Source organism: Poecile atricapillus, chromosome 1 (genome assembly GCF_030490865.1).
Source record: "Poecile atricapillus isolate bPoeAtr1 chromosome 1, bPoeAtr1.hap1, whole genome shotgun sequence".
Taxonomy (NCBI): Eukaryota; Metazoa; Chordata; class Aves; order Passeriformes; family Paridae; genus Poecile; species Poecile atricapillus.
Window position 1 is genome coordinate 172,924,751 of NC_081249.1, and position 27,941 is coordinate 172,952,691.

The window sequence follows — 27,941 nt, forward strand, 5'->3', positions numbered from 1 at the left end:
TAAAGGCGGGCGGCGCGGGCAGCGCGCAGGGTTCGGCAGCGGCGGGGAGCGAGGCAGCGGCTGCTGCGGCCACAGCCACCTCCCACCCAGCATGTCGGGCACCCGGGCGTCCAACGACCGCAGCGGCCACCCCGCCGCCGGCGGGCTGAAGCGGGCGCGCAGCGAGCCGGGCGGTAACAAAGTGACGGTGGTGCTGGGGGCGCAGTGGGGGGACGAAGGCAAGGGCAAGGTGGTCGATCTGCTGGCCACCGAGTCGGACATTGTGTGCCGGTGCCAGGTGGGTGCCGGGTCGGCTCCATCAGCCGCTCCCTGGGCGCTTCCCCACCCTGCGTTCCCTTCGGCTCCCGCTTTCCCCCAGCTCCCCTCGGCCCGGCGCCCTCCTCCCCGTGCGGGTCCCCTCTCCCCCGCTGCTCCGCCTTTCCTCCCTTCAGCGCTCTTTCCCTCCAGCTACCGCTCCCCGCTCCTGCTGGTCCCTCCGCGCTCCCTATTCCCAGTCCCCGTCCCTCTCCCGCAGCCAGCGGCGGGACGCGGACGTGCCTGGGCAGGCAGCCGTGTGCCGCACACCCCACCCCCCCGGCCCACCCCGTCTGCGCCTCCAAAAGCCACTCGGAAAGAAAAAAGCCCTGAGCTATAAATATAAATAGCTGACCCGTCACGATAAGCGACACTGGATCCCGAGGTGCCGGCGGGAGGGGGCCCGGGGCCGCCTGCCCGGGGAGGAGCCGCTCCGGGCGCTTCCCGGCACTGGGCTGCCCTGGGAAGCCGAGCCCCGCGGCCCGGGGCGCGGTCGGGGCCGCGGGGATGTTCCCCTGCCTGGGAGGGGGTGGCTCGGTGTCTCCGGGCGTGCTGCTGCTCCGGGGAAAAGCGCTGTGAGCCGGCCTGAAGGGCAGCCGTAATGAGCCTCAGGAGTCTGCCAGTTTTACTGCAGGGGCTGTTTTGGCTGGGCGGACTGTGTTCCCTGCAAAGTGCTGGAAGTTTATTCTATAAAAAATAAATGTTTTAAATTGAGCGTGAGTAAAATAGCGGGGGGAAGAAAACAAGTTATGTAAAAATACGGATTTAGAGTTGCATGAAAACAGGAAACATCTTGCATGGCTTTGTTTATAGGTATTTTTGAGTTGAATGGATTGTAAAGCATTCTCCAAACAATGTATTTGCGTAATATAAACCAAATTAGACACATAGGTGATTCAAAATAGAATTCTAGAATAGGTTTTAAGGGACCTTAAAGATCATCCAGGTCCAATGCCCCTGCCATGGGCTAGGGCATCCTCCACTGGACCAGGTTGTTAAAAGCACTATCCAGCCTGGCCTTGAGCACCTCCAGGGATGGGACCTCAATAATGTTAATAACTTCTAAAGAGCTGTTTTCAAACATAGTTATGAAACTATCAAAAAGTTATGAACATATTAGACCAACACACCTAATAATTTGTTGTCCCTTTAAACTATGTGAGCACATTAAAAAGTAGTCAGTTTAGTCCAGCTCAGCTGGTATGTACCATGAAATTTATTCTGCTTTAAAATGCATGATAGCTACTAAAAAGCTACAGACATCCTTGAATCTGAGATAATAAATCCAAGGACGTTTTTATAATTAAGTATATTACGTAAATAAATGTTATCATGCAGGTTAAATATTTAGAAGGTGGAGGAAGTATTTTCATTTGGGACATTAAACTCTCAAGATCTTGAGTAACCTTGGGGAGAAGTTTCCCTGCACAAGGTAGCTAATGAATATGCATTACCAGGACCATAGCTTTTTTTCCATATTTATTTCCCCCTTGCCTCCCCCAGTAATGTGTTACTAGGAATTTAAACTCAGGTCTTGGGATTGCTTTGGTGAAAAAAAAAAATTAAAAGTTTTAGCTGAGGAAGAGCATTTCATAAAGGCCCCTGTCAAACACTACATTTTCCTGGGGGTTTCTGTTACTACTGCAAGGAGTCATATTGGTTCTTTTTAGGCTCAATTTTGAGAGGTGCCCTGAAGCTGCTTTCAGGACAGATTTGCTGTCCATCCAGCGAGTTACTTTGCAAGTGTGGCCCCCAGGTGCAGCCTCAGAATGCCCTCTGAAGGATACAGGAGTGTGTGTGAGCATGCCAGAAGGGTTGGTGTGTTAGCAACAGGCTGATGGCTTAGATGGTTTAATGTGCTGCTGGGCAGGTTAGATCTTTCTGCAGCCTGATGAGACTGGAATGGATGGAGGGCAGGTGGAGCTAGAAAAGCACTGGGCTCTTTTCAAGAGTGTTCCCCAATACATGGCATGTGAGACTATAGTAGGATTCCTGATAACACTGGTTAGAAGGGCCGACTATAAAGCATTTGAAAAAGAAAATATGAGTCATGATTTACTTTTGAGTGGCAAATATTATGTAACTTTAAAGAGAATTGGATTTTTTTAATACTTCAGTTGATGTTTTGTGCATTTGGTAATTTTGATTGTGCCATTTTAATAATTGAATATTTCATATTTTCAAAGGCAATCATGTAAGTTGATAATGTATGATTTTTGCCTCTGTTATGGTTTAGTAAAGTTATGCACATATTTAAGGATATGAACAGTACTGATGAGTTCTCTCAGAGTGATAATGGCAGGCCATTAACTTAAAGGTGTAATCAGTTTGAGAGGAACTTCATTAATTCTGTGTAGTGCCATGAAAAAGCTCAGTGTTTAGACAAGAACCTTGCTTCACATTGCTCCTGGAAACAAAGAAAAACTTTCTGTGCCGTAGCATTTGTGTATTAGGAGCAATTTCTTAAACAAGAAACACTGAATGACTGACTTATTAGAGATTTTAGAGAAAATGTCAGAAAAATTTGCACCAGACATTTTTGTTAGAATATGGTGATTGATGTTATTTATTACCTGGTGTCTTGTCCACTCTGTTTTCTGAGACATTGATGGAAATTATGTTGAACAGCTTGTTTTAGTCCTCAGTGAAATGGAAGTAGAGAAAGCTTGAAAATTAATATCTGAAAAATGGATTTACAGGTCTTCTGAAATAATGGCCCAACTAGAGTAATTCTTCAACCCAGTAGGATACTCTGAGCTAACCTTTTAAAAAAGGTGGGGCTGCCCTCCTCTCTGTGTATCAGGGATTTAAATTCAGGACCAGATTTGAGTTTGAAGGAGTTTTCAAAAACAGTAATTCCCTAATGTTTCCATCAAAGGAAATAACTTTCATTAAAGGTTTCTCAAGTATTTTATGCTGTTGGCTTCATGAAAATAATTTGTGACATTGGTTACTGCAGAGAAAATGAAATTTTATTTTCTAGGGTACTAGGAAAAAAAGGCAAGCAGGTGAATGGCAGTACAAGTCCATCACAGGTACAAGGGAGGCTTTAAAGTATGTTGAAAAAAAATCTGCATTAAAACTCCAGCCTCTGTAATTTTCCTGGGTGTTCAGAATTTCATATGAATTGATGACTTAATTTGTTGACCAATGCTTAGATTATACACAGTCTGAGTTCAAGATAATTAGATACACACCATTCAGTGACACTGAAATAGAATTTAAATATGAAATATTAGTTCACCAGAAGTAATTGATTTCATTTCACCTTTATACTTGTAGCATTCTTTGTAAAAGAGGATGTTTCAGATAGGGTAAAAGATCTCCGAATGTTCTAATGGATGATGCTGTACAAAACTTTTCACAGGCTGCTTTCATTAAAATACCAGATACACAAACCCATATAATGAAGCAGAAAAGGTATTTTTAAATATACTAGTAACAGCAGGCTGTTAAGGAACTGAGTAGGTTTGAGTTCAGGTTTTTAATTGGCAACATCAAGAACTCTTTTTTCCTCTAAACTGCTCTTTCAGCAAGCAAAGGCATTCAGAAGACAAATTTTAGAGGCTAATATTTCTTTCTTCTTGTGGCCTCCTGGGGCATGGAGCTCTCACATTATGCCATCCAATACTTTTAATCCCTGGTATATTTTTAGAAAAGGCTAAAAACAAATATTTCAATGGCAAATATTTAATTTTGGTGTTTCTTTAAGGAACAGATTTTGCATATTTGTTTAAAGCTTTTTACTAAGAGAATATTGGACATAAAGATGGGAGTTCACTTTTTATGTGCCCTCTTAGCATGTTGTCAGAATATCACATGAAGTAATGTGGATACGTATAGGAAGGGAGCTTTGGTGATTTCACATGATTTCACATTGTGGCTTAATCTGTGGTAGCTCTCATTCCAGATGCACATTTCTCACATCACCTCATTCCTTGTTTTGTGTCTACCTTCAAAGCTAGAACTGGTGTTAGCTACCAGGGTTTTAATTAGCTGATTTTTCAGATCAGTTTTGGAGTATGATCAAACAGTCACCTGTCACAAGTGCCAAGGGGCCAAGGTGGTGTGCTTCCAGAGGCCTGCTTGGACTAGAGCTGTTCCTAAAAAGTCACAGCTCCTAAGTTCTCAGTTAACTGAGGCCAGCTGGTTCTGTCCTGGCCAGTTCTAGCTGTTTCCTTAAGGTGAGACTATGTAAGGTACACTGTAATAATAACTTTTCACTGAAAATGCCCCATAAACAATTTGATAAAAAATTCAAAGGAAAGATTTTCCAAAAGCCTAACGTGAAAGGGGAAAGCTATCACTACTAAATGTGTAGAGGCCCTGTGATAATCACCTCTACCTGCCCAGATCACATCATGGTTACTGAATGGATATGTAGACCAGCTGCAACACAAATGCATGCCTTTCTTTCCCTTCACACCATCACCAGCAGCAGTGATTCAGCAGCAGGGACTAGGCCAAGGCAGTTCTTAAGGAATTTTTCAAGCTGTCATTTGGCACTGCTGTTCCAGTGTGCCCATGACAATGCTGGATGTGTCAGTCCTGAGACAATTCTGCCTTCTGGAAGACTGGAGACAATCTGCCTGATGTTATTTGCATTCCCTTAAGAACTGACCTGTAAGAAGCAGCACCAAATAGTAAGAATGTGATTGCATTAAGAGGAGCTGTTATTAGATTTCTTCAGCTTCTGTTATTAAAGTTTCTGCTTTGCACTAAATATGCAGTCACTTTTAAAAATATTTCTTCTATTAAGTCTATGCTTTCAGGTTGAGAATTGCTTTATTTTCAGAGATCATCTGATCTTTTGAGGCACATGAACAAAAATTATATTTGATGTTAATAGTGAAGAAAAGCTGAGGAGGTTGAAAAGAGAACCAGAAAAATGGCTGTTAAGGTCTTTTGTGGTTGAGTAGTTCACAGTTACTTGGACTGAGAGGTTTAACCAGCTCATAAACCAAGGGTGTGGAGTGGCCTATTTTCTCTATGTAGTGGATATTAACAAAAAAGTTTGAGAAGGTCTTACCAGTAAGAAAAGCCTGACAACGTTGTGGGTTTGAGGGAGCATTGCAACATTAGAGAACAATTTAGGCAAGGGTGAAGGCATGTGCCCAGTGCTTCCACACTGTTGTATACTGTTGTAGGTTTCCCTATTTCCTTGTGTTAGTGTTTTAACTAATGCAATGTAAATGTCATATATTTTAGTAACAGTACTTAGAGGAATGTGAAGGAAAATACTGTGGGCAAGCGATTGAATAATAAAACCCAAGCGAGGCAGAAATGCCAGACGAGTAGTTTCTCTGGGTGCTTTAGGTGCGAGATGGGGAGGTTTCCTTTGTTTCTCTGTTGCTGCTGACAGGGCAGGGGAAGCGGCCACACGTTGTTGTGACTTGTCCCTATTGATCATGGGCTACTGAAACTGTTTGCAACAGGGATTAAATTAGGGCAGTTCTGTGTGATGATTATGTGGAGTTACAGGGGCTTGTTGGCTGCTGTTTTTCTCTTTGTGTGTCATGTGTTGCTCTCCTTTCAATGAGATTTAACAGTGATATTTAGTGTAATTTTTCCCCACAAGATAAAGTAGCATGGAAAGACTTTAATCTCCTAATGATTTAGTGCTTGATGATCTTCAGTGAAGAGATTGATGACCTTGAGGTCATGAGTGTGTGGGGACTGCAGGACTGTTGTTTTTGATTTCTCAAATGTTAGGGAGGGTTGATAATCCCATTTGCATGTATACTCATGCAGGTGTTTAAGTAATTTTTTGCAAAATTTCCTGCAAAAACACAGTAGGTTTTATTTTGCTATTCAACGCAGGAGAGGATTTAAGCGTGAGTTGTTTCTTTAGTTACAATGAAGTAGTCCACCCTTCCGAACTTGAAATTCTTTTTGTAGCGATCTGTCACTTCTAAGGTACTTTATCCAATTTTATTTTTCATTATGCTTATACATACTTACATGCCACACTATATCATTTTAAGCTTTAGAACAACATGGTGACACTGCTATTTTAAACTAGCCTTTCCTTTGGGCATCAGCGAGATCATCTCGGGACCACCAGGATTATAAATACTGTATGAGAAGGTCAGGTTTAAAGTTTCCAAATCTCCATAAGAAAGCAAGCTTAATTTTCAATCCCCTTTATAAAGCCTGATGAATTTATTATCCTCTACAAGCATCAAAAGAAAACAGCTGAAAATTAAACTGAAATTACATCTGTTCTATTTCATTCCTGTTCTTAACTTGTTTACAGATATAAGAAAAGTTATGTTCATATCCTTGGATCATATTACTTCTCACAGGGACATGGCTATGCTTCAGCAGAGAGAATTAAAGACAAGCAGACTTACCTAGGTTTTTTCATGTTTGGTTTCCTTTATTTTAGTATTCTGCTAGTATTAGAATATTTTTTCCACTGTAGCATTTTCTACCAATACACCTTGAATTTGTGTATTTGAAAAATACACTCTTTGCATCTGATGCTGGAGTAGACATGTATTTTCTTATAGTGGTCTGTTGTTTTGATGTGACTTGACAAAACAATTAATTGAGGTTTGAGAGAAAATAAATAATGTTTGAGTGTCTAGTTTGCCTACACTGTTGTTTAAAACCTGAGTTGAATTAGACTTGGCTTTTCCAGTTGCATTTTTCAGATGCTTAGGAAGACCAAGGTAGCTGTATGAGTTTTTTTAAAGAAATAATACTACATTATTGGTGCAATATGTGATATCAGCTTCAGTTTTTTTGTTTGTGGTACAAATAATTTTATGTTTCTTTAAAGGGTCAAAAATCTTGCTCAATTCTTCTCAATAGTGTTTGTGTTTATAATCATATTAATTCTCTCATGAGGTTTTAGAAGGTCTCCTCCCATGGGATTTTGGGAGTTTTTGAAGAGATCACTATTTTAGTTTGGACAGTGGTATCCTATGGATTTTGCTTCTTTGAGACAGCAAAGGGGCACACTTCAACAGGAGCAGGAGTCAGAACAGTTCTGTGCAGGGTTGCTCGTACTTGAAGTCATTACTGCAACATAGTCTTGGGAAATAAGAGCCAAACAAACTAGATTTAGCTGAGGGTGGTTGGGGTCTGGAGATAAATTTGCAACTCAGATCAGTTGTTTGTCACTACTGCAGCTTTAAAAATCGCCATTCCTTCAGTTCTTGAGGTCTTAAGGATAGTTCTGATTATCCCAACCTACCTACCTAAGAATTTTTTAATTCTTCCCAATGGGTTGAATTAAAAAATAAAAAACAAAGTTATGATTCACCTCTTGAAACCTGAGTTGGAGTGAGTTGGATGTTACTTGGCAATAGTTAAACTGGAAAAAATCAGCAAAAAACTTCCAGTAAGGGGGAAAAAAACCAAAACCTTCCAGAAAGGGAAACTAAAAAGCACCTCTGGCAACAACCTTCCAGCTGGAATGTGCAGCACTTCCAGTCATTGACAGAAGTGTTCACACACAGGTGATTCAGTGACATTGTCTTGAAGGGTCTACATATAAAAAGCCCTTAATGTATTGGACTCATCTAACTGGAGTTTTTTTTAACACCAATGATGCGCAAACCTCATTTGCAATGGTGGAAATAATGAGAAATCCCTTGAAAGTCAATGGATATTATTATAAAGTTCATGTTAGAGTCAGTCATGCTGGTAGCACTTACTACCTACCTTTATTCAAATTAGTTCCAGGCAGTTGCTGATGTAAGATAGAAATAGCCACTGTTAATTAAATTGTAAAGACAAGAAACAATTTATGTAACAATGTTCCTTCTTGTTTATTCACATATAAAATGCTTTAATAAACTGAAGAAAATTATTCAATTCAGGTAACAAAACAAGTATTTTGTAGCCTGCTTGATAGCGTGATGAGAGAGGTATTTGGCCTTCAGATACAGTTGAATTTCAGAAAACGTTTTGCTCCATTGATGGATGGAATTAGTATTGCTGAGACACATCATGAAGAGAGAGAGACAAGAGTCACATCATTTGTTTTCAGATGCAGGCTTCCAAAACTGCTGGTTTGTGGCTGGTGTTTCAATTCATAGATTATAAATTCATATAATAATGCCAGAGGGGATCATCTTGTAATCTTGTCCCTGTACCAAGGACACAGTATTCTAGTTGCACGACTGCCAAAAGGAGAGGTAATACAATCTTTCTACTCCTACTTGATATTCCCATTTATACACGCGAGGTTTGCCTCAGGCATATCAGCCAGTACTGAAACTGTGTTCAGATAGCCCCACGTGCTTCCTAGCACAGATATCTCCTTGAGCTACACATTTGTTTCTAATTTGCTTATTCAAAACCTGGTTGTGACATTTCATACATTAACTGCATGTAGCAGTGGCTAAGGAGCTCAGTGTACTGCTGGTGTGTCTCTCACCTTGGTGGTGTTGGCTGCAGATCTTCAGTAGCTGGTTTCTGTTATTTCCCCATTGTTAACTGGAAGAGGGTGAGAACTCATCACTGTGGGACCCATCAAAAACAAACCTGTGTCTTGTTCACACTCTATAGTGTGAAACTATCATCTGGTTTTAAGGTTTTTATATGTGATCTGATGGTTTTTCTTATCAATCTATTTAATCAAATTGTGTTTGGGCATTGTGAGGAGCACTGAGCAAATGAAGGATGTGCCAACCAGGAGAGCATCTGGTAAGACTCCACACTACCTGCCTGGCAAGTGCAGACAGAAACACCTGTAAGCATCAGGACACACTTCCTTCCTGTTCCAACATGTATCATTAGGCTAATTGGGAGAATTGAGTTCCTGCTGCAGGTACTGAACGGCCTCACTGCTGCTCTCAAAAGAAATTCTCTATTTTGGGATGTTTTAGTTGCAGAAAATAAAGAAATTATTTTAAAAACAATACAGGCCAAAACAGCAGCCTTTAAGCAGTTTGGAAAGTGGGTTTGTTTCTTCATGGCTTTTGTAAGTTCTACTATGAAGAAAATTACTGTCCTCTGGCAACCTGTTCAGAATAATTATCAGTTCCCTGATGCTGCTTATGCCAGCTACAATTAACACTGGTAAAATATAGCTTCTCAGTTTAGTGTATTGATACAGTTCTGGTGTTCAAGCACTCTGGAATAGTAATCAATGAACATGAGTGCATCAATCCAATACCACAAGTAGATCAGTACATAAAAAGCTTGGAAATGGATTTTCTTTTTAAGCAAAGTGCTGTACTGAAAAAAGGCAGTACAAGGTTGCATGTGGTAGTTTAGTCCCTTTAGCTCCTTCTAGTACTGGGACAATATGCAATTTTACACTTGGATTATAAAATTTCAGAAAATACAGATTAAAATCTTACAGAAAAAAAAAATCTGAGTACAATGTAATTGTTTTTTAAAACTTTTTAAAATAAACCCCAGACCTTACTACATCTGTGGAAGGGACACACCCTGGAGCAGTGGAAGAGTGTGAGGAGTGTATATGGATGCCACTGGAGCAGTTTCCCTCATGGTGCCTTCCTGGGAACAGCATTTCCTACAGCAGAATTGTTTAATGCGAATGCACAGACTATACAGCATCTTATTTCTAGTCCTACCATCTTTTCACAACATGGATCATGCCAAAATGGCACTGATGATTTATCTGTCAGAAGTTGTTGCCTTAATGTTCCCTTTGTTAGAGACATTTTTTAAGAACTGCAGAAGATACCATCTCTGGGGACCTAAGAAACTGCAAATGGTTGAAAATAAATAAATTTCAGGTGGGCTCAGTGCTGCATGGCAGAGTCTGGATATTAAATGGAAGTTTATGATGTTCATTTGAAACACGGCCCAGGCAGAGGCTCCAAAAGTTTCTTTGTCCAAGAGGAAGCATCCTGAGGGTCCAGAGAGCACTGCCACTCAGTGTTCAAATGTGTAGTCTTCAAATTAACCCCATGTAAGATTTTAGGTTCACTTATATTTTGTTAGGAGAAGAAATGGCTCATAAAACTGTATATTGACTCTCAGAACTGGAGTAAAATTAGAAAAGGAGTAGATACCTTTAATATCTCGGCTGTTAGGCTGCCAATATGCTGTTAGAGTATCTATGTAACTGCACGTGACAAATTACTGAGTTGACCAGATAATACACAGAAAATATCTCATCAGGCCAGTGTAATATTTTGCAAGTGTGGTCACATCCCTTTGGTAACTCAAGGCTCTACTATCACTTCAATTATAAAAGTATAACTAATTAAGCTGTCAAAATATAGTTGGAAGGCCCTTGTTTAGGAAGCACAGACCAACATGAGCAGTGCAAAATGCAGTTCCAGAGATGTCAATACTAGTTTTTAATTGGAGAAATGCTGGTTTAGGTGGTCTGTCATTGAATTTTTGATGTGCATTATCTATCCAGAGGGACTGACACTGTATCAGAGATTTTGGCCGTTAAAGGATGTACAATATCTGATGTTGTTTCTGTGCTTCAGCATTTTTTTATGTATGCCAGCTTTCACAAGCTGCTTGATTAACATCCCTTTTTAAACATTTGCTAGAGAAAGAGCATTTGTCTGGGTGTCAATTGTTCAGGAAATTTTCCAAAAGCATAAACTGTCTTTCATAAGCATTCTAATACTGGTGTATCCCACCTTCTGAAATTTTAGGATACAAGAAAATACCTTTGACTATAATTTAGGAATGCTGTTATCTTAGATTGTGTCTCCTCAAGCCTGATTTCATTTGCTCATATTCATGTTGATCAAGAAAAGCAGTGTAGAACAATAGCATTGTGACTATAAATACTTTTGAAGCAGCCTGGTTCCCTACTTTCTGAGGAAAAGAGGAAATTGTTACTTGTACTGGAGGTTAAATCGATGTTAAACGATGGAGTTGTCTTTCCAAGTTTCCATCTTGCAATTGTCTATAGGTGAGCAGCAAATGAAAGATGAGAGTCCCAGAAGAAGTTACTAGCTTTTTTTCTCAGCCTGACAATATAATAAACCAGTGTCAGACCTCTTAAATATCATGTAAAATACTCTCCTGCCTGATTTATTAACCTTCTAGATAATTGAGTACTTTTAACTAGCTTCAGATTCTTAAAACTGATTTATTATATCTGGGAGGCAAGCAAAATAGCCAGGATTCTCTGGACAAATTATAACTTTGCATTAGAAGGACATTTGGGAATCCTTCCCATCCCAAGGATGAGCTACCCAACAGTTTTTAAATCAAATTAAATTTGTGTGTACTGTTTTTTCTGTTCTAACTCTTCCTCACCTCTCCCTTAGCAGGTTATCTGTTTAAAATTAATTGTTGAGTTCAAATGTTCTAAAGCATGAAAATTATTTTCGTCATGTTGCAGACATATTTCTTAAGGTTCTTCATCACACTACTTAAAAAACATTCTCTTTTTGTAACCCATAGTTTTTATTTTCTTAATGTTATGTTTCAGCATTTAACCACAATTAGAAAGGAATTTCAGTTGCCATTTTCCTGTGTTTTACATACAAACAGGCAAATTAGTAAACGAAGAATAAACTAAACTCTGGAATAAAGTATGTTCTAGTATTCATTTTCATAAATGATTGTTCTTTCTCAGAGTTTTCATGTAACTCCACTCATTCAGCCAACACTCTTTATTGTCTGCAAATTGCCAGTCTCAGTTCCCCTTCCAGCAGATGCCCTCTTTCTAGACAGTTTAAATCATTCAGTTCTCACATCAAACCCACCAAGATTTGTAATCATTTGGGACAACTGAAGGCCTGTAGCACCACAGCAGATGAGTAATCAGATTTCCCAACCTTATCAGCAGGAGACAAACTTACATTAAGACACAGCAGGAAAAAAACACAAAGCCTGCTTAGAAAGCTGGACCTTTAATTCTTAATATTTCTGGTCAAATGAACTCATGACCTTGATTTGCTCACCACTTTCCAAGTTTCTGTGTTGCCACATTATTCTTTTTTAAAGCTGTTTGTGGAAAAGCAGTTTATTAAGGAAAATACCAGCTCCTATTCTTGGTTCTGGTAGGTCCTGTAAGTCATGAATTGTATCAAACTCCATAAAGTGGTGGTGTTAACTGCAAAGGTCATCTCTTGACCATTTTCTGGGGTTATCCTGTGTAGGCCCAGGAGTTGGACTTCAGTGATCTTTGTGGGTCCTTTCAAACTCGGGATATTCTGTGACTGACAAGGTCACTCAGCAAAGCTGCAAAGTCTGCACATGCTTCCAACCTGACAAAGAGCCTCTGTCTCGGGCACCAAGAGAAGCAGTAGCTGTTTGTGGTTGGGCAGGTGGGAAGAGTTTCCATTCAAAGGGAAATACTGGCCTTAAACTCAAGGAAATGTCCATGTACGGAAGATGCCTAAAAAGGATGGGCTTGTGTAGGCATGTCAGAGACAGGACTCCAAGGGTGGTAATTAATTCTGGTTTGTTTTCCCAGAACGCTTCAGTTCTTGTCTAGCTCATGCTGCCACTCCCATATTAACTCCTGCTCTGCCATAGCTCTGCCTTGGCTTCATGGTATCATTCTGCTTCATAATTCTACAAAGTCCTGCTGAATTCTTTTGACCCCTCCACTGTCCTGTCTGAGCCCTTTTTACAATGCTACAACATGTTAAGAAACTGTAAGGAGGAGAAAGCAGTGACCAAAGACATGTATAAATAAGAAAAGATGGTCTTGCTAAATGATCTACTGCGAGTTTAGATCATTTTTCTTCACGTGTTTCTTTCTCTTGCAGGGTGGGAATAATGCAGGCCATACCGTTGTTGTTGATGGGAAAGAATACGATTTTCACCTATTTCCTAGTGGCATCATTAATCCAAAGGCAATTTCTTTTATTGGTAAGGCGTTTTGGAGCTCATTATAAAAAATGTCTTTGTGTAGTGGATAGCTGCAGCTGTACTTTATAGTAACAAGGAAAGAAAAACATGACTCAGTCAGATTTGCTTTAGCTTCAGCTGTTTGACTTATTTCACTGCTGCTTTAATGTGAAGAGTTACTCCACTTTCAGTGTCACTTTAGTTTCCACTGTTAGAAAACTGAAAGCAAGAACATCTTACCGTCTTCCTTTTTATACTTTATGGTAAAGTTTGGAGCCCACCCTCTACTTGCACTCTCTTTTTTGTACTTTCAGAAATATATGCGCTATTCTTTGAGCACACAAATGCCAGGAGTTAGCTAAATAAATAATTATCTCTCACATCTCTACTGATTTCCAGAAATAGGCTCCAAAATGCAGGGCTCTACTTAGGAGGTCATCATCCAGTCCCCTTTTTGTTCACATCACCAGCTGTTTAGGGTGATGTATTTTGCTGTAAAGATACTTGGTGCAGATGGCATCATAAAAAAATTTATGCATTCACTGGACATTAATCTCATAGTTAAATGGTAGGCAAATTTAAGCCTCTTGTCCAAAGCTTTGATTCTTTCTGAGAGAAATTATGTACAGACTGTACAAGAAATGAGTGTAAGTTCTAGTGAGTCATGGAGTTTCAGTTTTGTTCCATTTAATAATTTCCAAATGGATAACTGGAATCTATTAAACATATTTTTTCTCTCAGCTAAATATGGTGTGTTGTCTTGCTTTCCTATTTACTCCCTTGTCAATTAGTAACGACTATAACTTGAGTTACACTAAATTTAGGCTGAGACAGGCTCTTGCATATATTTCTGACATTCCCGAGAAGGAGGCAGCAGCTGTTTCCAGCCCACTGCATCACTAATCCTCCACGTCTCGCCAGTACTGCTCTTCATTGCTTGGGGGTTCTATTTTGTAGCTCAAAAGCAGGGGGAAGGCATTGCTAATGTATCACAGCACTAGTTTGAATTGAGTTTAAAACAAAGACCTGAATATTGAAGATTTAAATATTTTCACAGGGGTTTGTCAGTGTGGTAAGGCGAGGGACTTCTTTGAACTTTTTCCTGTGAACAATTGAGGCTGAAGTTGCAGGGCAAAGTCCACCATGAACAAAGACAAGAATCCGCTTACCTCAGCTGGCTGTGCAGCAGCCTGGCGTTCGTGCCTGAAACAAGCCAGCTCTGCTTTTCCTGAGTTTAGCAGCCCAGTAGCTGCTTACACTAAATCAGGATTTACCCAAAAAGTTCTCAAGATCGCTTCAAGTGAAAGCTAGTTTTACTTTTTAAATAAAATTTTAGACAGGAAGTATTTACAGGTCTTACATCCTAAAAATAAGTGTTTTATTCCTTGCTTTAAAATAAATAATTTATGTTCCCAAAGGTAATGGAGTGGTTATACATTTACCAGGCCTGTTTGAAGAAGCTGAAAAGAATGAAAAGAAAGGTTTGTACCAAGTAATTTTTGACCTACCTTTATATTGGCAGCCAGATTGAGGGTTTTTGTAAGCTGTTGTTCCTGACCATAAGTATTCAGTGCAGTAATAACATTCTGGAATTTAAATGAGGAAACAGTATTTAAAATGTTGAAACGTGGTAGTCTTTAGATGTATTTTCAAAAGCAGTTTTTTCATGGGTTACATGGAGCTTTATGGCATTTGATGCCACATTTGATGGAAAATAAATTCTCAAGTGTGTGCTAAGCTTCCCTTGACTTCAAATAGGGATGATTTAACCCAAAATTTCTGTGCCCAGATATACTCAGTTGGTTCTGCTTTGAGCAAGGCTTTAGACCCTATGACCTTCCAAGATCCTCTACTCCTTAGATTGTTTTATGTTTCCATGTAGAAATTCTCTATTTTCTGAGGCACAAGTAGAGTTTAAGTGCTATTGTGTAGCAGGTTAATAATATCTATTTAAAGAATTTTGTGTAAGCCACAGCATTCTGGAATTTAAGAAGTATCTTTGTCCATACCAAAATGAGAAAGTTGATAAGTCAAAAATGAGAAAAGTTTCCCAACAGAAACATTGCTGATATTTGATATTGTCTTGTGGTTTATCCATTTTGTCTACAGTTATCTTAACAAGAAGCCATATAAACTAGCAAAAAGAAAGAAAAAGTAAAGCCAATGTCAAAGCTTGACCAGTCAGCACAGCTGAAATCCTACCTTTCTTCATCTTTTGACAGGTTTGAAAGATTGGGAGAAAAGACTGATTATATCAGATAGAGCACATATAGGTAAGTGAAGATTGAAGGGAAAAAAACCTCACAAATGATTGCTTAGCTCATGATGCTAAATTAAATTATTATTCCACAGAGCAGCTATGTATTTGCTCTAACACAGCTTCTTATTATGTTGTGTAATCTGAAGCATGATAATGAAATCTGTATCCACTGAAGAGTGATGTTCTACATGTTTTCACAATGTTTAAGGAATACTGGCTCTGTTTTCACAGAGGAGGCCTGTGCACTGTCAGTGACAGCAGAGTCACTTTGTCTTGAAATTATGAATGTCTGTGATTTAAATAATATTTTTCTCCTGTGTTTTCTCACTATATCCATTTGATTTTCCACTGCAGTGTTTGACTTTCACCAGGCAGTAGATGGGCTCCAGGAAGTGCAACGTCAAGCACAAGAAGGCAAAAAGTAAATATTTTCAGCACACTCATTTCATTAATAGTTCTGCAAATTTGGAAAATCAGTGTAATTTTGGAAAACAGAAATACTATGTGTCTCTAAAGAGCCTTGTTGGTGTTACTAATTCTGTGCTTCTGTTCTGTTCCTACTTATGTTATTGAACAAACCATCAGCCATACTCAAGGCCTCATGCTTTACTGAATACCACGAATATTAGCAATACTTATGCAAAGCCTGAAAGGTGCTCTATATTTATTATAATAGAACTTTAATGTCTTTTTATGTCTCAGACATCCTGTCCAGCATATGATATAGTGAAAAGCTTTGACAAAATTACTTGGCATAAAGTGTATTTTTGTATGTATTTATACAAATTGGGTGGGATTTTTCTTTTTACTTAGTATTGGCACAACAAAAAAGGGGATTGGACCAACATATTCTTCCAAAGCTGCACGAACAGGCCTTCGGATTTGTGACCTCCTCTCTGACTTTGATGAATTTTCTTCAAGGTACAACTATTTTCATTTGTAAAAGAGTGATAAATTTTACCTGACAGATTTGCTTTTAAGGATATGTTTTTTAAATATGTGTCTGAATTTTGTATATAAATTGTCTAGAATGAGAAGAAAACTGGAAAGAATGTGTGTGTGTATTTCCTGTACTTCACAGAGTTTCTCATAATGTAAAATGTAATTTTCAATATTGGGAAATACACTGGTTGAGGTGTCAGAGTCCTGGGTGTTTTCTCCCTATAGCTTTCAGTATATATTGTGCATAATATAAACTGAGTTCTTGCCTAAGGTTCTGTGATTCTGTGACTATGTTCCTCATAGATACAATTTCAATATTTTACAGGTTTAAAAACCTGGCACAACAGTACAAGTCAATGTTTCCCACATTGGAAATTGATACAGAAGGACAACTGAAAAAGCTAAAGGTAAGGATTTATCACTTGAAATACTTATTTTAATTTAAATAGGTAAAAATGAAGTGTACCAGACATACCACTTACTGAGCTAATTTAGATGAAAAATGCATATGTTCATTATCATAAATGGCTTTTAATTATCATATTATAAAGGCTTTTAATAAACAGTACCTAGGCTTTGTAGTAGAATGTTCTCTCTTACTGTAGGCATTAATGTAAGCTCTGTGGAGTATTTAATTTTCCTATAATATTTTACTGTTTTGGATGTTGTTTAAAATGACTGTTGTATCAAAGTAGTAAAGAGAATGCAGGGTGATAGCTTCAATTAGTGTCCAGTGTGTCGGTGGCACTTCCTTGCTTACTGAAGAATTGTTTGTGGATGTTTCAAGATCCTGCTATTACAAGAAAAATGTCTTTTTACAAATAAATCCTAAATAGCCACTGGTAAAATAAGTTTTCATGAGTATGTAAGAAAAGAGGATATTAAAAATATCTCTTACTTTTCACAAGTTTTTTCTTATACTTTATCAGAGCTGACACCCTGAGGATATTTTTTAATATTTAAAAGGAGTGATATGTTTGTCTTCTGGTGCTTGGACTAGTTTGAAGTCCCATTCTCAGTGTGGCTAGACTGTAGACAGACTATCTAAAGATTACAGCAACAAAATTGAGTAGGTATACCACCTATTGAAATGATACTGAAATTATGGCACCCTAATGCCATAAAACAAGTCATGTTTTCTTATATGAGTGGTTCAATAGATTGAAAGGAGTATAAGCTAATAGTTGTATTATTCAGGAAAACACAGTTATTGAGGCTGGAAGCTTAAACTTATCTGTGTGTTTTGTCTTTCAAAAGTGAACACAGCATTCCCTGCTTCCAGCTATTGTCTGGGGAAGCTGACATTTGTACTCAATTTGCAGGGATATGCTGAAAAAATAAGACCTATGGTTCGAGATGGTGTGTATTTTATGTATGAAGCTCTTCATGGCTCCCCAAAGAAGATCCTTGTTGAAGGAGCCAATGCAGCATTACTTGATATTGACTTTGGTAAGTTATATTCTAAACTATGCTTAACTCCTAAGAGATCAGTTTTATTTTGATTAGTTTTATTTTGATTTGTGTTTATATTGACTTGGCAAACAGCAGGAAAATAGAGAAACAAAATAGTCTTTCCTTAATAGGAACACATCTCCCAGAAGTAAAGCTCATTAAGGCAGAGATTGTATCATTAACAGGATTAAGTGCTTAGGGTTTAAATATTGATTTTTACTGAAGTTTATTCCAGTGCAGCTGAAATTTCACTGCAGATATTCTTGTCTTAATTGCTTTTAAATGTGTGTGCACATTTCCAGACAAACCAGGTACTCAATGCAGTGCTGCTTAGGTAATTCATCTGCCATGGGAGGAGGATTAAACTGGTGCAGCAACCTCTAAGTCTTGCCACTACAGTTGGTCTCTGCTCTGCTATCTTACCAAAAATATAATTAAATCAATGAAGAAAAAATTAAGGACTGAAGAGATTCTCCAGTCCAGAGTCACAGTGTAGAGATCATGAGTAACCTCTTAAGACTTAGACAATTTGTGGCAGATACTCAGAGCCACTTGTGCAGAGCATTGGGAATGCCAGACTGTGACCTTTACACCAGGCTCTCCATAAACGTAATGGAAATAATTTCTGTGATACACAGAACATTGAAAAAAAACTTTACACAGCAGAAGCATCATATAATAGATCCTGTGCTTAATGGAGGTAGTATTGAGATGCTTTTGAATTTCTCCCTTGTGTGCAATTCTCGGTGAAAGTTGTAAAGGATGAATGACACATAATAAAAAGAATTTGCCTCCCTCTCTGGCTGCTGTTCCAGTTTAGCTTTAAAGCCAAACATAGAAGCGAAAACCTTCTTTGAAGTGATAAAGAAAAATCAGTCTTTGTTTCTTACCATTGCTGACAGAGGCCTGTGCTGCTGTGTTTCTCTGACAGGCACGTACCCCTTCGTGACCTCCTCGAACTGCACCGTGGGCGGTGTGTGCACCGGGCTGGGCATTCCTCCGCAGCACGTGGGGGATGTGTACGGCGTGGTGAAGGCATACACCACCCGTGTGGGCATCGGAGCCTTCCCCACCGAGCAGATCAATGTAGGTTTAGTGTTACAAAAGCTGCTATGCATGGCTGGCAACAGGTAACAGCCAGCAGAGGGGGGTAAGGGTTATTCCACTGAAAAGTAAGCACGGTAATAATAATGCTGAGCAATCGCACCCATGAGGAGAGGAGAATTACATTATGAACTTAAGGTATTTGTCATGAGGGGAGAGCAACTCGAGTGTGGTGATGTTACGCTGCAGTGACCACACTTCTGTTGTAATGATCAATGTGAAAACAGATGTCAGCATCTTCTATAACATCATTAGGTATATTTCAGTGGTAGGAGTTTGTTGTGGACCAGAGCTGTCAGTGAATCCCAGAAGAGCTTAAATTACAAGAACAACTTCTGTGCTTAACAGCCTGTGTTCTATGTGATTTATAGAATAAATGTGGTGTGTGTGAGCCAGTCATCCACAAATGGGTCAATAAAAAGAAGGGGAGAGATTTTGGTTATTTTAAACTGTCTGCTGTATTTTCATTATCAAGAAACTAGATCGTTCAGGATATTGATTATGAGCTATACACACAGCAATCTACAGGGCACTGTTCTGTATCTAATTTAAGGGTTCAGTCACTAAAATCCTTTCTCTAATGGCTCAGATGAGTTGATGGTGTCCTTTGGGTATATGAATCATGAACGTAAAGTTTCTTCCTTCTTTATTTTTACCACAGTATAGGTATTGCCAGTCTGAATAGAACAGCTGGCAGTCTCATACTGTGGTAGAAGCAAGGAACTCTAGGTGCTTTGACCTAGACATTGTACAAGCATTTAGTCTTGTCCCCAAAACCAAAAGATGTCAAAAGACCAGATGAAGAAAGTAAATGCAAACAAAATTTTATGAAGGACTGAATTGTCAAGGAAATCTTCCTGCTGGATGAAGAAGAAAAGTCTCTCCTTGGAACACAAAAACCATATTAAATACATGATTTGAAATGCTAGTGATTGCAGTACAAAAATCCTGTGCACAAGGGGATTTGTTACCTGCCTTAGTCCTCTGCTAGTAATTGTTTTTTTCCTGAAAAATAGCTTTCAAATTGGAACATCTGTATTTTTCTTGCTATTCCTCTGTACTTGTTTGTATTTGTTTTCCAGCTATGTTTTCAGTGAAACACCATCAGCATTCTCTCTGTCTTATTCTAGGAAATCGGAGATCTTTTACAGTCCCGTGGCCACGAGTGGGGGGTAACTACAGGCAGAAAGAGACGCTGTGGCTGGTTAGATCTTGTCATTTTGAAATATGCTCATATGATCAACGGATTCACTGCGTAAGCATCAAAGATTTTGCGCTACATTTGGAAGTGATAATTTTGTGCTTCGCAGAATAAATATGTAGGTAACATTAATATAAGTCCAGTAAAGTGTCACATTTTAAACAATACCATAATGCACAGTGGGCAGCAGACAATTATCTTAATGCTGATAATAATCTAATTCCTCTAACTTTTTCTTTTTTATTTTTCAAATTAAGTGATTTTACAACATGATAGCTGTGATTTCTTTGGTACAGGTTTTCACTCTGTTTTTCATCAGATGGCCAGTGTAGATTGGATCACTATATTGGTTTTCTAACAGTTTACTCCAGTGTTTTTAATCCACTGCTTTCATTCTGACTTGTGCCATGGTGTAAAACCTGTTGAGTTTGAGGTTTGTTTGACTCTATTGGATCCTACTTGTAGGAACAATTCTGCATCATTTGGAATCTCCGTCTTGATGAGTGAAATTAATGGAGTGATAGAAGGGTACAGAAAATGGCACAGCTTTTATTCCAGTTTCAACAGGTTCATTTATTTACAAAGATGTAGTCAAATATTGTGTTATAAACTGTGTTATAAATTCTGCTTTTAACAGGCTGTTTTATTTTCTTTGGGATCAAGTAACTTCCTTAGTTGATGCATTCAGGCAAACTTGTCCATATATGCAAACACATGACCCTAAGCATTTTAATATATTATACTGAAACATAATTTAATATTGTTTATGCTACTAATGTTACAAAGAAACAATGGTCTTGTTCATTAATTTATCAGAAGGGGTTTTTAGCTTTGGGATTTTTTTAAAATTGGATTTATATTTTGCTTTAACTTAACTCTAGTTTATGTGGAAAATTTAAGATGGTATCAGGTTTCATTCCATTTCAGGTCTGTAAAATTACTGTACTCCTATCAACAAAACTATATCCTCTCTGATAATTGTGCTAGCTACAAAACATGGGGAGCTGAAAAAAGTTGAAGAACTGGCTCTATGGTGCTTCTTTCTCAAAAAGTCTCTTCACTTAATTCTTTCATTCATCACATACTTACTGAGCACATATAGCCTGGACTACTATCCACTACCTGTCTAAATCCTTAGCTGCTGAGATTTTGGCTAGGCAACATCTAGAATATTGTTCTGGAGAATTTGATGAGTTTTAAAATGCAGTTTTATTCAGATCAGTGAATACTACAGTGTCTTCTTGAGGTTCCATTTTTGTCTCCCAATGTGTTCATTCACAAAATTAATAAGGTTCATTAAACCAAAAGCACAGCCCAGGCACTGACAGGCAGGATGGGATCCTTCCCAATGAACTGCACACGTGGTTTTATAACCAGACTATGCTTGTTCTATTATAAAAGTGTAACCAGTCAATAAGTCTGTCAGACAGTTGCTGTGAATCAGTAGGAGTAACAGAAATAGTCACTGTCTGTGCTGTCAAGTGTCATACCCATTCAAACCAGGCCCAGCAGGTGACACTTCCCACAGTCAGAGAACATGTTCGTGCACTGACCTGGACACTGTGCACCTGGGAGCAGCCAAGCATTTGGAAATGTCTCATAGTGTCTCAGTCGAGTATTCATCCCAGAGGCATGAATTCAGTTAACAATGTTCATAGTTGAATACATTTGTGTATTTCTGCTGGCTGGGCTGCTTGAGCTGGATTTGTGAAAGGGCAAAAAAAAAGATAGAAAGTATTAAAAAGGAGATTCATCATGTATGTAACTAACTGATGTTTTTTGTGCAGTTTGGCATTAACAAAACTGGATATTCTTGATGTCCTTGATGAAATTAAAATTGGCGTTGCCTACAAATTGGGTGGAAAAAGAATTCCATATTTTCCAGGTAAGTTGTTAAACCTCTATGTTCATTTTTATCTTGCCTCCCTGTTAAGCCAATTTTGCTTTTTAAAATCAGACTTGATTTCTTTTTCACTAGACATTCTGTGGCAATTTATGGAGCTTCAGTATCTGTATAAAGGTGGCTGTACCATTACATTAGCATTTTCCATTTGCCTTGCATCTGTGTACAATGGCAAGAACTTCAGAACAAATAAAATCTTGTGTTAGGTCCTTTAAATGTTGTCCCGTTAGATTTTTTTATTGGAAAATCAGGGATCTGAAAGTTAGCAAGACTCGAGTCAGTGACTGTATCATTGGCAATAGCATTAAATGAAGCAAAATTGAAATAAAAGCTGTACAAAAAGGGGATGGAAAGAAGCAGAATAAAGCTGCTTCTGGATAGATTTATTGAGCTTTATTAGCCACAGCAACACTGTGGTTAATAAAAATATGTATTGCTCCCTCAATAATGATTCATATTAACACTTTTTAGATGTAACAATACATATTTATTTTTTTTACATTAATGATGTTTTCAAGATATGTGTAAGAATCTCTACCAAGAAAAGGGGTTTGTTCTGTTGAGCTATGGGAGATTTCAGAGGCACAGGGTGGACAGGCAGCAGCTTTCTCACCACTTTTGGTGGTTCCTGGCTGTGGACACAATGAGAATTCCAGTGGGGAAAAGCTTGTTATAAATTTTTTTTAAACTCTAAATCAGTTTTTCACACTACTGATTTAACCTTGCTCTTTAGAGATTAAACTCTCTGAGACAGTAATGCCTTGTCTACTGTTTTATTCTGTGCAAATCTGAACTAAAAAGTGGAAGTCCTGTAAACCTCAAAAAATCTTATTTCCTCAAAAATAAAACTGTAGTGGTGTTGTTGACTCCATGTTGACAGCATAGAGTATATTCTACAGTTTTTGGAAGAGGAAACTGCATTCCTGGATCCTCTTAAATCAGACTTATCTTCCTAAGTATCAGAATTTAACCTCAATTAAGAATAAAGGTGTGAATGATTGAATAAACCAGTAAAAATACTATTTCCTCATATATCAGTTTTTAATTGTTGTCAAAAGACTTCATTGGTCAAGAGCCATAGGTCTGTTCCCTTAAGGCAGATAAAATCAAGTGTGACAAAAATTGTTCTTCCATAGCTAACCAGGAGATCCTACAGAAAGTGGAAGTAGAGTATGAAACAATGCCTGGCTGGAAAACTGATACAACTGGAGCACGAAAATGGGAGGACCTCCCACCCAAGGCCCAGAATTACATCCGCTGTGTGGAAAACCATGTTGGTGTGCCAGGTAAATTTCTCTGTACATGTCCGTATGAGGATGCCAGAGCAGACAGACACAGCTCTGTGAAAGTGCTCAATTTGTTAGTTGGAAGTGACTTTATTTGGGCAGGAGGAAATGAAAGTACCCGTGGTTGGGCTGATGGGGGTAAATGACAGCTTGCCAAGAGGCAGCAAAGGGTGGTGTTCAGCAGGCAGGTCTGCAATGCTGTAGAGTGCTCCAAGCTGCTTCTGGCAAGGATTTAACCAGAGGAAAGATAAACATGTGTTGTTCTTGGCAAATGGCCACCTTCTGTCAATGAAAAGGGGGTCTGTGCACCATGCTTCAACCTTGTAGTTAGGCTGATGTCCTCATCTCCCCGTTTCTCTCTGCATGCTGCAGTGCTGCATCCCTGTATGAACTTAGGTGTCTTTGTTTTGGTTTTTTTTCCATTCTTACTCATATAAGGAATTGTGTTGCATAACACGTACAAGGTTGCTTAGCCCAGTTCTTCCACTTGGGAAAAATGAGAGTCTTAACTTGTCAATCTGCAAAGGTCAAGCCACACAGTTTTCTTCAAATCTAACTTCTAGAGCTCTAGATGTGGCAAGAGCTAGGTGTGGCATGAATGGTGGCATTTGCAAGGGAATTTCCACAGTAACAAACTTAGAAAGCTGGCTTGTGTGCTTTCATTTTCTATAAAGCACCTCAGAGGTCACATCAGGGGAGTACAAGCTGGTTACAACTGTGGCAATGCCTGTATCAGTCACGGATCAGGAAACATTTGATAGCAGAGACTGAAACTCAGAGAATGGCCTTTGTGTGATCAAGGACACACAAGGGATGTGTAAATACAGCTCCCCTTACTTTTATTCCTCTGGTTTGCTGTGTAAAGTCAGGATGCCGTGCTAGGTTTGATGGCTAAAGGAGACCTATATCCACAGTCAATTCTATAGCAACCATGGGCAATAAAACTGCAGTGGAACAGCTAGAGTGTGGAATTTGGGGTAGCTGCTCACACTGGATAATGTTTATAGTTAGAGTCTTACATTTAAAAATATTACAGTATGTACAGTATCACTGTCTTCTGTTCCACATCATGCAGATTTCAGTCTGGGACAGCTCTGGCTTCCTCTCTGCAGGGATGTAGCTAAACATGCTGTCACTCTAAACAATGGCACCTAAATCTGCAACAAACATTCCTGACCTTCTATTAGGCCTTCCATCTGCAATGCTCTGTGTATATGGTATGATTATTTCATGCTTTCAAACTTCAGTATATTGCACTTTTAGTTCAGTAGTCCAGCTGGAGTAGAGGGATTTTTGGCAATGAAACTTCCTTCCTAAAATTGGTCAGTCTGTTATGAAGCATTTGAAAGGTGAAAGTTATTCCAGTTCATTAATTGTAATATTTAAAGTGAGTAATTTTTCTAATGGATATGTTTTCCTCCCTAGTTAAATGGGTTGGAGTTGGGAAGTCAAGAGAGTCGATGATCCAGCTGTTTTAAACAAATGAAGAACTTCATTGATGAGAAGCACAACTTGGCATTCATCGGTTCCTTACTCCTTCCTCTTTAAATGGAAATGCTATTTAAAACAAATTCTTCTAGGAATTAAATAGAAACACAACATATATTCTGTATTGTAACATTTTATTTAAGTTCTCAGTAAATTCAGTGTAAAATATCCTTGGTGTCCATCATCAAAAAAGTCAAAAAAAGTATTCCTAACAAAATAGGGAAATATTTTTTTCAATTGATCCATGTTACTATTTGAAAGTACTTTACACCTATATAGTATTTCTCCTTGCTGAAACCGGTATTAAGCCTTTTCCCATAATTACTGGGTAACTTTAGAATTGTGAAGCTTGGATTTTTCTTAAAACATTTAAATATCTGTGTATCTGGGTTGGCAGTACTAGGACAGATACCATGCACTGAAATTGGTTGAATTATAAAGATTTTCAGTTTATAAAATACAGCAAAGCTAGGTGGGTATTTTTGACTGCACAAGGCAAAGCAAACACAATTACATATAATTTTTATATAATGTTTTTTGATAGCCTACTAAAATGAATGGAGAGCACCTAAAATGAAACATGTATTTATCACAAAGCCTATCCTAGTAACAGATAACATCTGTAAAGGGGCCAAACTGGAGAAAGCTGACCTGCGTAATAATTCTTTGAACTATTCTGTGTACTAACAGGCTGGAGACTGTCAGGTGTGTGGCCTTTCTTTTATGCAGTAGGAAAAGGAATGAGTGAAGGAAGGAAAGAAAAAGGAAGAGTCCTCAGGGTGCAAAACTCATGAGAGTGGAGCTGAGACATCTGTGTTTTCTCCATGAACCTGGGACATTTCTTCCTACTAGTCCTGTGATTGAGGTTTCCCAAGTTCTACTCTGGTACTCTGTTGAGGAACTTGGGACTTGTGGCTCTGTAAGGCACTCGCTTCCACAGCTCATAGGTTTCCAAGAATAAATCAATGCATGACTCAATGATGACTGCTGCAGTATTTACACCCCTCACACATTTTGACCTTCCTGAGCAAAATGTAATACCTATTTATAGAAGAGGATGACACGTGGCAGCCAGGGTTGGGACATGTAGAAGCTGTGGAGAGTCCCAGAATCTTCAAGAATGTACTTAGACTTCTTTGTGGATTTTCTAATTTGTAATGGTTATGCATCAAGAGCTCTCAAAAAAGGCCTACCTCTTGTAGAGGAAAAAGATTATTCTAGAGACGGAATTATTCCCTAACTGCGAAATTCTCCACATAGATGTTCCGTTTTTATACATGTCTCAGAGAGCTATAACAATATTTTTGTATCATTCCCATGGGCAGTGGAAATGGCATCACGTCCTCACTGATGCCATTATACAGTGGGTAAAAACAGCCCTTTTCTGACATGGTAACTCCAAGGGTACAAAACTATGACACTTGGCATGTGAAATGGGGAAAAAAGGAAAACCTGTCAGGAGGTCTTGTGCCATACTCTTCCCCTGTGTCTTATCTCACTCTGTATCAAATAGCAGATGATGTTCAAAGCCATTTGTGTCAAAAAACACTTTTAAAAGTACCAGTGCAAAGCACTAAATGTAACTGTTTAGGGATGTTTTGCTGCTTGTAAGGCAGAATTCTTACACCATCCAGCTCTGGTGCAGTCTCTCCATGCCCCAGTTCATTATAGATTCTGGCTTAATGCACAAACAAATACTTTTTTCTCTAAACCAAAAAAACAACAAAAAAGATCCCAAAGTGGTAAATCCTTACTTCTGTTTTAACTCTTTTGTCCATCTTTGGCAAATTGTTTAATCTCACTGCTGCTGGTTTTGCAGTCTGTGAAATTGCAATTAGTAATACATCCTCACATCTTCAACACTGCCTTTTGGAGTTCCCAGGGTCAAGCCCTGCAGTCCTTGATCTGAATTGAGGAGGAAGCTCTCCCCATCGTATTTATGGCTGTTCTAATGAAAGACCAATGAGATTTCTGACCTTACTTAATGTTTGTGAAGCACTTCTGAAAGGTACGTGGTAAGTGCCAATTATTACAAGCACTGTGAAGTGTGCCTCATTTATATGAGGTACTTTAAGCATAAAGATGCTTGGAGATACAGTAATTAAGTTTTGTTTTCACATGGCTTAACCCTGTGACATTTGCCTTCTGAATGATCTAGAGCTGTTCCTTTTCTTGGCCCCATCTTCCTCTGTGCATTTGTGCTGGGAGGTGGCCGCTATATTTAAGCTTTGGTTGATTTATAGGCAAAGTCCACAGTGACTAACGAGCCACTTGGTGTGCTGAATAACTGGATTAAATGATCAACTCTAAACTGAGTATTTGGCATATTGAAGACAATAGCTTTTATGGTGTAACTTTGACAGGATTACTTACCACTTAATCTTTTTATTTTCCATTTTTCCATTAAGTATCTGTTAAATGCACATGGCCTGTCCTTGCAAGGATTCATCAAAAAACCCAGTGATGTTGTTGGTGAGCATGATGTAATAGGCAATTATCCCATTACTTACTCTGTTACCATAAAAATAATATCATGCTTTTCATTTCATAGCATGGATATTTTAAATAAAAGTTCTAGTCCTATTAAATTTTACATGTGCTGTCATTGAATTGAATGTGAATAAGTTCAGGCTTTCATCAGAAATCTCTTTAATCTACTGAGAGACACAGTGCTTAGCAGGAACGTTTTAACATAAATTTCCTTTCATCTTGGCTGTTTTCCATGTATGTTATTTTGTATTGTTTGGAATTTCATTTAATAACAATCACTGTGATGAATTTAACTACTTCTTTCTCCCTAGCTAAATTCAAGAATAATGGCTAAAACTGGCTGATGCATCATCCTCTTTGTTATCTGGATGGAAGAATAAGGGTAAACGTTAACTGAGAAGTCATAATTTGTGGTAAAGGTTATAGTTTTTTAAAAGTAGCAATTACAGATTCACTCCTGCACAGTAATGTTTTTGAAATATTTTCTGCCACTTACCCTTACAATATGGCCTTCCTAGTCAGCTACACACTTTCTTACACATTCAGGATAGGATTTTGAAGCTTTTGTAATTTTTTAATTTGGCTGTATATGGTCTTACAGTTCTGGCATAATGCACTTTATAACAGGAAAGAAAATAAAGCATTTCCATAGAAATGTGCAATCTATACTTAGACCTTATGCAGATTTTTTTCAGATGATTTTTGATCCACACCTGTTTATTTTGTCCTTGAAGATGTATTAAAACATTTAAAGTAACAGTG

General features: G+C 38.5%; 1 protein-coding gene across 1 annotated transcript; it reads left to right on the plus strand.

The window, feature by feature from the left end:
- Positions 1-27,941, plus strand: ADSS1 (adenylosuccinate synthase 1). The gene is made up of 13 exons (XM_058842650.1): positions 1-277; positions 12,972-13,074; positions 14,472-14,534; positions 15,276-15,326; positions 15,668-15,734; positions 16,127-16,234; positions 16,581-16,662; positions 17,578-17,704; positions 18,639-18,793; positions 19,942-20,066; positions 21,800-21,897; positions 23,052-23,201; positions 24,627-27,941. The coding sequence occupies exons 1-13, from the start codon at positions 92-94 to the stop codon at positions 24,677-24,679; spliced, it is 1,368 nt and encodes a 455-aa protein (XP_058698633.1). The 5' UTR covers positions 1-91; the 3' UTR covers positions 24,680-27,941.